The sequence below is a fragment of the Rousettus aegyptiacus genome, unplaced genomic scaffold (assembly GCF_014176215.1).
Source record: "Rousettus aegyptiacus isolate mRouAeg1 unplaced genomic scaffold, mRouAeg1.p scaffold_m13_p_14, whole genome shotgun sequence".
Taxonomy (NCBI): Eukaryota; Metazoa; Chordata; class Mammalia; order Chiroptera; family Pteropodidae; genus Rousettus; species Rousettus aegyptiacus.
In genome coordinates this window covers 44,103,991-44,114,788 of record NW_023416289.1, presented here as the reverse complement: position 1 = coordinate 44,114,788, position 10,798 = coordinate 44,103,991, and the positions used below count along the sequence as shown (strand labels likewise).

Genomic DNA, 10,798 nt, shown 5'->3' with positions numbered 1-10,798 from the left:
TGCCTCTCAGCTCATGACCAGAAGGTCGCTGGTGCAGGTGAGATCGTGAAAGGGGGAGGTTCTCACATGATCTTCTGGGTCCCAGCTTTTAGGCAGTCGAGATCTGTCTGAGAAATGGGTATAAATATTGGAGCTAGATATTGAAGGTTGTAGGGTCGCACACACAGCGTAGTGACACTGATCGACCGCCTGAGGGGGCGCCAATCCCTCTCGCGGAGCCCCGGGAGGGAGGAGGGAACCTTGGAAACGAATGTCAGGCTCAGACTCTAAGGACCATAGAACGTTGAGAACACAGCGTCTAAAAGGCTGAGGACAAAGCCTCTTAGAACGTAGAACAAAGGCCCCTAGAATATAAAATGGTGAGCGCAGAGCCTCATAGCATGAGGGACAAAAGACACTTAGAGTCTGTTATGGTCAAATCAGAGACTCTTCCACCCAAGGTCTTATAATTCCAGAATTTAGGAAATAACCGCTCTTAGACTCTTCGAAGCAAGACTGGTTACAAAATTTGCGAGGCCCAGTGTAAAGTGTTCTAAAACTAAGAATTTCAAGACAGTAACAGCAGAACATTAAAACCAAGGCCCTGGACCTTCTAAGACGCTCGCCTGCCAGTAAAGCAGGTCTCGCTTAGAATCATAATTTTATCGGAGGTTATTGACGTTAACTGTTCTGGCCCTCTAGTTTTACAACTGAAAGTCTGGGAAGGCTTCGTGGAAGAGGAGGCAAAATCAGAGCTCTACTCTCTAGCCCTTTCCTCCCCCGGCGCGTCTCAGAAGCTGAGGGTTTTGAGGGAATAGGGGGAAAGGAGCAACTGCCAAATTCTCGCTTGGACCTATTTTCTATTTATAGATCACCCCTTCCCCTCCTGGCCCACAATCCAATGGTAGCCAGAGCTCTCCCGCAAGAGGGCGGAACCAGCTGAGGAACCGGGGAAGCACGGACCAATGACATTAGAGCAAGGGCAGACTTGTTTCATTGTGATGCGTGGGGGGCGTGGCCAGGGTCCTCTGGCCCGCAGGCCGTGGGAGGCGTGGCGAGGCCGCTTGAGAGCAGAGCGAGTAGGCAGCTGCGAGCATGCGTCGCGCTGTGGGGCGGATGCGCGGCCGAGCATCTTCGCAAGGCAGGGTACCGGCCAATAGGCGATGGTTGCCGTGCGGCCGGGGGCGTGGTCATGCAGATAAGGCGCGGGTGGGCGGCCCAATGGGCGGGCGCCTATGCAGATGAGACGGTGACAGCCGGGCCAGCGGGCGGGCGGGCTGGCAGGCGGGCTGTTGGGGCGGGGAGGTGGGACCGGGAGAGGGGTGGCCGCGGGGCCCGGCCGGGCTGGGGCGGGGGGCCGCAGCCATGATCCGGGCCTTCTCGTTCCCGGTGAGCCCCGAGCGGGGCCGGCTGCGGGGCTGGCTGGAGGGCAGCCTGGCCGGGCTCTGCGAGTTGCACTGGCTCCGGGAGAGGCAGGAGTACCGCGTGCAGCAGGCGCTGCGGCTGGCCCAGCCCGGAATGGGGGGCGCCGAGGCCGAGGACGAGGAGGACGCCGACGAGGATGAAGATGCGGCGGCGGCGCGCCGGGCCGCAGCGGCCCTGGAGGAGCAGCTGGTGAGGGGCCGCCTGTCCGTCCGTCCATCTGTGTCTGTTTGTCTGTCTGTCTCGGTTGGATGCTCAGACACCCGTCCCGATGGGGGAGGGGAAGGGGAAAGGACAGGGGGTGGGGCTGCAGACCCTGGAGTCTGGGCGGCAGGCGGGTTGTGGTCTCCCCGCCTCCAAACTGGGAAAGGGGGGATTGCATCGCTCCGCTGGAGCCTATTGAGATGCACAGGCCCTATCCCCTACTCCCCTTCCCCAAAGAAAATTCTTCTGGGCGCCAAGTATGTGTCAAACTGGAGGCCTGCATTGTCTTCTTGTAGCTTGGGAGATAAAGGGGATAGTCCCCATTTTACAGAGAAAGAAACTGAGGCTCGGAGAGGGCAAGCGACTCACCCAAGGTCACACAGCTGAGATCCAAACATGCCCCCGTCCGGGCCCTGGCTACCAGAGCTCCATCTTCCCTAAGTCCCGGTGTGCTTGGAGATCTCTGGAGGGGGCGAGATGGGGGGAGGGGATCTTAGGGCCTCCTGAGGGAAGGATAACTGCTGAGAGGAAGCTCTCCATCTGAGGTCCTCATAGTGATCTCGATCCTCTGGACACTTTCCCTCCTTTCCTACCTGGTCCCAGCCCTGGTTAACCCAAGAGGTGGTAGGTTGAGGCAGCATGGGGGTCTGACTTCTGCGTTCCCTGGGTGCTCTAATGGGGCAAGATGAGGCAGAGGTCTCTGAACGACTTAAGGAGCACCATCCCGCTCTCCCTCTCCTGTCCTTTCTTGAATCTCCCGACTTCTTCCTGGGTTGCTGGCACTCTCCCTTCCCACCACATCTCTGTGACTTTCTGTGTGTCTCTGTCTCTTAATCCTCTGTCTTTCTGTGTCTTTCTATCTGTCTCCCAGGTCTTTCCTTCCTGCACGTCTGCACCTCTCCCTGTCCTATGACCCCCTCCCCGTCTCTCTCTCCTTCCCCTTCCCTCGAGCCTGCCAGGGCCCAGACCCTGCCTCCCCTTGCAGATCCCATCCCCAAGCCTGTGGGTGGTCAGAGCTTCCCGGTCGGGGAAACCTGAGCCGAGGAGGCTGGGGGCAGGAAGGGGCTCTCCCTGCTGCTGACCTCGACTGCCCCCTCCCCAGACGGGGGCTGGGGAGGGGACTGAAGTCAGACTCCCAGGCTGCGAGCCCAGCCCCTCCCCCGGCTGGGAGTGGGACCCTGCACATTCTTCTTGGAAACAGAAACAGCTGTGGGAGGCCCCACCCCCTCCCAAAGTTAGAGACGCACTGTGGGGGCCTTCACCAGCTCCCCCACCCCACTTGGAGCTGGCTGGGCTTGGGAAGGCACCTCCCACCTCTGCAAGGAGAAGGCATGGGGATGGCAAGCTGTGTCCTTCCTCACTGTCCCTCAATCTCTCCCTCTCTCTGCCTCAATCACTTTCTCTCTTCCTCCCTCAGCTTCCCCATCTCTTCCCCTCAGCCCCCCACCACCCCCCCATGAGCTGGTAGTAGACAGGCCTATTCCCCCCACAGTCTCCAGGCAAAGCTCCGTCCCAGCGTCAGGGAGGAGGCGGTGGCAGGCAGCAAGAGGGAGACAGCGGCACTGAGGGAGGAGCGGAGAAGCGCTAAATATAAACCCCTCTGGTGTTTGGAGTTCCTGGGTCCTTCTGAAGGGGACGTGGAGGCCTTACTGATACCTGAGCCTCTGTCTTAGGATCCTTACGCCTCCACCCCTCACGCCTCCCACCGAGGAATACACTCCCTTTGAAGCAAGAAAGGCTGAAGCCAGACTTCATTCCTGCCTTCGTTTCTAATAAGAATGATAGGGATGCAGGTACAGACTAGGATATTGCAGAGAAAAGATGCCAGGATCGTGGGAAAGGGTGGGGGTCCTGACCTCTCCCACCATGGAAAAAGTCTCCTTCTATCAAGAAGGACTTAAGTCAGACTTGCAGAAGGACTTCCTAACAGGGATAAAGGGAATTGGACACGGAATAGAGGCATGTGAGGAGAGGAGCAAAGGTCTTGGAAGGTTTGGGCAAAGGGGTCTCCAGGGGCCCTAACCACACTGCCTGAGCTGGACGCCCTCAGGACCCCTGGCAGAAGGACTTGCAAAAAAGGATGAAGGGCATTATGGGCAGACAGGGAGCCAGATTCGGACCAAAGACCTTTTCGTCTTTTAAAGATTCATCCTTTTGCAGCTGGAAAGAATGAGGTCAGACTTACAAATAGCCTGGCAGGGGGCAGAGGAGTGATGGGGTGGGGGTGGTCTGGGCACAAGGGCAGAGGAGGCCTCTCCTTTCTGTTCCCCTAACTTCTGCTTTCCCTGCAGTGGAAGACCTGAAATTAGATCTACAGAACTCACTGGCATTTATTTTTAATTACACAAGTAAAACATGATTTTATATTTTCCTTGTAAAAATTCAAAGCTTTCATGTAATAATAAAAGCTAGTATTTATTAAGCACTTAAAAGGGACGGCTATTTTAGCTCATTGAATACTCACGACAACCCCATAAGAGAGGGAGTCGAGTGATGCCCACGTTACAGATTAGAAAACCAAGGCCCAGAAAGGTTAAGTAACCTGCTCAGCGCCAGAGCTGAATTTGAAGCCTGGCAATTTGGCTCCAAGCCGTGCCTCCTTAACCACTTCATTTTACCATCCAGTCCCCTTATCCCTCACTTGACCCCCTAAATACACCCTCTCCCCTGGGATCGCCGCTATTGTCACCTTGGCATGAGTCCCTCCGGACTGCTTCCCGTGCATCTACTGGCAGAAACAGTTTATGTACCAAGAAATGTAAAGTTTTGCTTTGCTTTTTACAAATTCCAGTTTCTTGGGTGAGATCCCAAAGACTATGCTAGCACCACCCCATGGGAACCTGTAGGAAATGCAAGTTCCTGGGCTCCAGCTCTGGAGGCACCACCGGCAGTTCAGGTTTTAACAGGCCCTGCAGGGTATTCGGACTCACCCTCCTCCTACACATTCTGCACTTTTCCCACTCAGTGCTCTATCTTGGTGATGGTTCTATATAGAAATCACCTCCTTCCATTTTGACAGCTGTATAGTATTCTGCTGTATACATTTATTCCTTAATGGAACATTTCCTGGGCACCTACTTGGTGCCTGGCAGTGTTCTAGGGATTGGAGGGTGGGGGATGGGAAGGGTGCAGCAGTGAGCAAAACAGATGGGAATCTGCACTCCAGGAGCTGACATTCTAGTGAGAGACTCTAATAGACAAATGACGACCTGATATATAGCTTTGAACTGGGGAAGGTCATTACTGCAATGTAGGAAAACAGGCAGGACCCCAGGGGTACAGAATGACAGGGGAGTTATTTGGAAAGAGGGTGGGAGGAGGGATCCGATAAGCAAAGTTTCTGAATGAAGCAAGGGAGCGAGCCAGGAGTCGATGCAAGAGACACATCCCGCTGAGGCAGGAGCACGCCCGGCATGTTCGGGGTATAGCAAGGAGGCCGATGTGGTCAGCGCAGTGAGCAAGGGGCAATTAGTGGGGGACATGACATAGGGCATCTGGGTGGTTCATGGGTTTTTTTTAGCTACTTACTACTCCTGATGCTGCACAATTTGGCTGCTTTCCTGGGTTTTGCTCAAAGATAATGCCACCCCAAGCACCTCTGCACACCAGAGCCCAGAGCGGACTGATTTGTTGATTTTCTTACCATAAACAAGCCCTGATGGGGGCTTCTGTTCTGGGGGGGAAGGGGGAGGACAAGGGCCTAGGAGAGCAGTCACTGGAATGGGAAGCGGGGGTGGGGGGGTGGGGAGGGTGGAGCAGGCCAGTCTTTCTGCCCTAAATAGGCAGGGCTAGGCGCCTGCCCTCCCAGCCCCTCCTCCTCATCCCCTCCCTCTACCCGCCGCCCAGACAAGCCGCTTTTGTCTGAGGGTCAGCCGTCGGCCCAGGCTGCCCGCCACCTCTGGCCTCACTGAAACCCATGGGAGACTCTTCCTGGCTCTGGCCCTGTTTACCAAAATGGGGTTAAGTCCTGGTGTCTTGGACACCCCATCTGTGTTGTTTCAGCCCCCACCCTCACCCCCAGTTACTGTTACACTCCCCCCAAAGGGTTTTTACCTTCATTTCTTCACCATTTCTTTGGAGATGGTCTTTTCCTGCGGCAAGAAGGATCCCGGGTAAATGCAACAGAAACTTCATATGAGAATGAGGAGCAGTGAGCAGACACGGGGGTGCTTCTGGGTGGGAAGGGAGCAGGAGGAAGATGTGATCCCTGGGGGAAAAGCAATCTGCTGGGGCCTATTGCTGCAGCACCATCGATCGAGGCTGGACTCACAGAACTTTCTAGTCAGCATGGGGGTGGGGTCCTCTTGATGGGAGGAGTGGAGACTTATGAATCATGTAGTCAGCCTATTTTATCCATACGAGGGGAAGGGGCCATCTGTACCCAGGACTCAGGAAGACTTGCAAACCAGCTTTCTACTGGCGGGAAAGGAGCAGTGAGGGGAGACGACAGCATCTGAGAAGGAGAGACTGGGAGAAGGCAGACCAGTGGCTAAAGGATCTCAGGTCCTGGCCACCAACTTTTAGCAGAGAACTGCCCTTCATGAGATCAGCAGTTAGACTAATAGGGGTCAAGGGGCCATGAGCACAGATGGAAGGAACAGTTGACAGGGAGGGGGAAGGGATGGGGCCTCACCACACCTAAAAGGGAATGGGGTTTCTGAAGTGTGCAGGACTGGAGTTTGCCAGAACTTTCTAATGGGATGAAGGGGCAAAGACCTTGAGGAGGATCCTGGGACTCAGGAGCTGCTTGTATCCTTTGAAGTCAGAGTCACTGTCTGTGAGCTCTTGGAACAGGGGACCAGTCCACAGAGGACCGGAGCCCACTGACTGTCCTGTCCTCATCATGCCTTCAGGAGGCCTTGCCGGGGCTCATCTGGGACCTGGGCCAGCAGCTGGGAGACCTGAGCCTGGAGTCCGGGGGCCTGGAACAGGAGAGTGGCCGCAGCTCGGGTGAGCATGGGGGAAGGGGGAAGGGTCGGCCTGACACCCAAATGTTTTCCACTGCCCCCCATCTCTCAGGCTGCCCCGTCTCTGCCTCTCGGTCTCCTTGTCTCCCCATCCCTGGTTTCCCCAGCCAGGCCGGTCCCATGATTGTCTCTCCCTTTTTCCCTGGAATCCAGGCTTCTATGAAGACCCCAGCTCCACAGGAGGTCCCGACTCACCACCCTCAACCTTCTGTGGGGACAGTGGCTTCTCTGGATCTGGCTCCTATGGACGCCTGGGTCCCTCTGAACCCCGGGGCATCTATGCCAGCGAAAGGCCCAAGTCCCTAGGTAAGGTGGGTGGAGCTGGGGCTCCGAGGGCCAAGAAATGGACAGTGAGAGGATGGTTTTGAGTAGAAGCTTCTGAGTCAGACCAATCTGGATTCGAATTCCGGCCGTGACATTCCCTTTTCGTGTAATTTTGAGCACATCACTTCTTTCTGGACCTCTGTTTCTCCATCTGTTAAAATGGGATTACTAACAGCACCTACCTCACAGGGAAATTCTTAGTATACAGCGAGCCTCTACCTTAAGGCATTGGACTGGGCATATGAGAGCCGCTCAGTAAACAGGAAATGCTGCTGTTCATTTATATGTGTCTGAGCTCCTACTCTGTGCTGGTTTAGCACTGTCCTAGGGAAGAGGGATACGGCAGTGAAAAAAATCCCTGTCCTCACGAAGCTGACATTCTAGTGGGTGAGACAGAAATACACAAGATAAATAAGTAGGATATATAGGGTATTAGATATTGGCATGTACAATGGAAAGAAAATTAGGGAAGGGGGCTAGGGTGTGTCCCTTTGAGTCAGGCCAGGAATTGCAATTTTTCAAAATATGGACAGGGAGAGCATCGCTGAGACTGTGACACTGGGAGTGACACCTTGAAATAAGGGCGTGGGCCAAGCAGATATCCTGAGGGAAGGGTGTGTCGGGAACAGCAAGTGCAAAGGCCCTGGGGCCGAAGCATGGCTGGCCTGGTCCAGGAGGTCAGTATGGCTGGAGACCTACAAATACAGAGGAGTGCAGTTAGAGATGAAGGTTGGAGAGGCAGAGGCAGGTCAGTCCACACGGGGTCCTGTAGGCCACGGTGGAGAGTTTGTCATGAGCCTGGTGTGAGGGAAGGGGTGAGAGCAGGGTTTGATGGGAGTGGGAGCATTGGGGTACGGGAACAGTAGGCAACGGGCGCCTCCGAGGTACATCGAGAAAGGGCTGGGAGCCTCTTCCCTCTTCCTTTGTGAAAACGTGCGCTTCCTTTCCCTAGGAGACGCCAGTCCCAGCGCTCCGGAGGCGGCGGGTGCTCGGGCAGCTGTGCCGCGGTCCTTCTCCGCGCCCTATCCGACGGCGGCGGGGTCCGTGGGCCCGGAAGCCTGCTCCTCGGCCGAGCGGCGGGCCCGCACGGGGCCCTTCCTGACGCCCAGCCCGCTACACGCCGTGGCGCTGCGCAGCCCGCGGCCGTGCGCGCGGCCCGCGGCGGACTCGGCCGACGCGCCGGGCACCGGGCGGCCCCTGGACGGCTACATCTCGGCGCTCCTGCGCAGGCGCCGCCGCCGGGGGGCGGGCCAGCCCCGGACCAGTCCCGGGGGCGCGGACGGGGGCCCGCGGCGCCAGAACAGCGTGCGCCAGCGGCCGCCCGACGCGTCCCCGCCCCCCGGAGGCGCGCGGCCCGCGCCCGAGCCCCCCGTGGAGCGCGCGGGGGGCCGCCCCGCCAGCCCCGCCGCCTTGGGCCGCGCCTGGGCCTCACCTTGGGAGTCGGAAGCGCCGCCCGAGCCCGCCGCGCCGCCTGCTGTCCCCTCGCCCCCCGACAGCCCGGGCGAGGGCCGCCTGGTGAAGGCGCAGTACATCCCAGGCGCGCAGGCGGCCACCCGCGGCCTCCCTGGCCGCGCGGCCCGTCGCAAAGCGCCACCACTGACCCGCGGCCGCAGCGTGGAGCAGTCCCCACCGCGGGAGCGCCCCCGGGCCGCGGGCCGCCGCGGACGCATGGCGGAGGCCTCGGGCCGCCGGGGCTCGCCCAGGGCTCGCAAGGCCGCGCGCTCCCAGTCCGAGACCAGCCTTTTGGGCCGCGCCACCGCGGTTCCTCCGGGACCCCCCAAGTACCCCACAGCTGAACGCGAAGAGCCTCGGCCTCCGCGGCCCCGCCGCGGCCCAGCACCCACGCTGGCCGCGCAGGCCGCGGGGTCCTGCCGCCGCTGGCGCTCCACCGCCGAGATCGACGCGGCCGAGGGGCGGCGCGGCCGTGCCCGCGCCCCCGCGCCCCGTGGCCCTGGGCCTGGCCCGTCCCCGTCTGCCCCGCAGCGCCGGCTGCTCTACGGCTGCGCGGGCAGCGACTCAGAGTGCTCGGCAGGGCGCCTGGGGCCCCTCGGACGCCGGGGGCCAACGGGTGGCGTTGGCGGCGGCTATGGGGAGAGTGAATCTAGTGCCAGCGAGGGGGAGTCTCCTGCCTTCAGCTCAGCATCCAGCGACTCAGAGGGCAGCGGTGGCCTCGTGTGGCCACAGCAGCTGGTGGCAGCCACCGCGGCCTCCGCGCCAGGGGTTGGCGCAGGTGGAGGGGCACCCGCAGGCCCCGCCAAAGTCTTTGTGAAGATCAAGGCTTCCCACGCGCTCAAGAAAAAGATACTGCGTTTCCGTTCGGGTTCTCTCAAGGTCATGACTACAGTGTGAGTTTGGGGGTTTGCTTGGGCTCCCCCTTCATAGCGTCTGCACCACCACACTCCCAATCACTGACCCTTCCACGCCTCCCTTCCAAAGACCACCGTTTTCTCTGCTTCCAAAGACCCTTTCTCACGTGACCCTTCCACTGCAGTCCTGTCCCCCTTTACCACAGGGGGAATGGGGGAGGAGCCCCATCTAACCCAACCCCTGGGCAAGCAGGTGCCCTCTCTGGGCCTCACTTCCCTCATCCGTACTATGGTATGCAGAAGGGGTGATTCAGTTTGAATTTCCCCATTTTAGTTTAGACACTTCGTCTGTTCGATGCCCTTCACTTCTCTCACTGAGCCCTCTTATTCCTCTTTGTCACGCCCAGATGAGGCCCCCTTTAAACACAAAGTGCCATCCATGTCCCTGGGCCCCTAAGATATATCCCCTTGGCACCCTGGCTGAAAACTGTCTGACCCAGACGGTGCCTGCAGAGTGCCCGGGGAAGGGGAAGAGCACTGACCTTAGGGTTGTGAGGGTCAAGTAGGAGTTGGTATCACCCGGAAGTAAAGACTCTTTCACCTCTATCCCTGGACAATTATGGAGGATTGCGAGGTAGGAGAGGAGAAGGAAGATGGCTTCTATCTCATGGGCCCCCTGTGAGTGAAAAGGGGGGTGGCTCAGGATGACCCTCAGCTGTTCCAATCCAGTATTTTTCTCTTTTTTAAAAAAATTACTGTATTTATTATGACAATGGTGACTCCCCGTTGCACAGGGGGGCCAGATTCTGTGTGTTTCTCTAATCTCTTTGTAAATAAATGCACAATGTTACATATGCGGTGGACTCATGTGTTAAAGTGGAAGGAGTGTGTTTCCTTTGTACTAACATTTATTGAGCAACTACTGTTTTGGATAGGGCAGTGTCCAGAACCAAATGGCAGATGCCAGGGTGGGTCTCAGCATCATTTTCCTACCATTGGCTATTTTACTTCAATGAATATGATCTTTAATGGAGTTTTGTTTGATCAGAAATATGGTTTCATAAAGACGGAAACAATGTAGATAAAGGAACAGTCATCATAATCAGGATGATGCACATCATGTGCATACATGTATGTTTGCATACATATATGGACTAAGTAATTATATAAATATATATAACTAAATATGCATATACTTATTGTTATACTGTGTATATAAAACTATATACCTAAATTAAACTCCATGTATGTATCATTTATCAATTTTTTTTTTTTTTTTGGTTAAGTCATCTGCGTCTGGAGATTTCTTTGTGAGAAGGATTTTAATCAAGAATTGAATTTCTTTGATGGTTATAGTACCACTTAGCTTTTCTATTCCTATGTCAGTTTTGCTAAGTGCTATTCTTCTAGGAATCTGTCCATTTCATCTAAACTTAGACGCCATATTTTTCTATCACTGCAGTGGCTGCATGGGATCTCACTGTGGCGAGTCCCATAATCTAACCCTATTGAAAGCTCTCCAATTCCTTTGTTCTTTTGACTCTTACTGCAGTAATGTCCTTGTACGCACCTCTTTGTATGTATGTGTGAAGGTCC

At 56.6% G+C, this 10,798-nt stretch overlaps 1 protein-coding gene across 1 annotated transcript; it reads left to right on the top strand.

Annotated features, from left to right (window-relative positions):
- The first annotated feature begins 1,224 nt into the window (after positions 1–1,224).
- Positions 1,225–10,056, top strand: DACT3 (dishevelled binding antagonist of beta catenin 3). Its single transcript, XM_016155456.2, has 4 exons — positions 1,225–1,593; positions 6,459–6,555; positions 6,726–6,878; positions 7,849–10,056. The coding sequence occupies exons 1-4, from the start codon at positions 1,345–1,347 to the stop codon at positions 9,243–9,245; spliced, it is 1,896 nt and encodes a 631-aa protein (XP_016010942.2). The 5' UTR covers positions 1,225–1,344; the 3' UTR covers positions 9,246–10,056.
- The last annotated feature ends 742 nt before the right edge of the window (positions 10,057–10,798 follow it).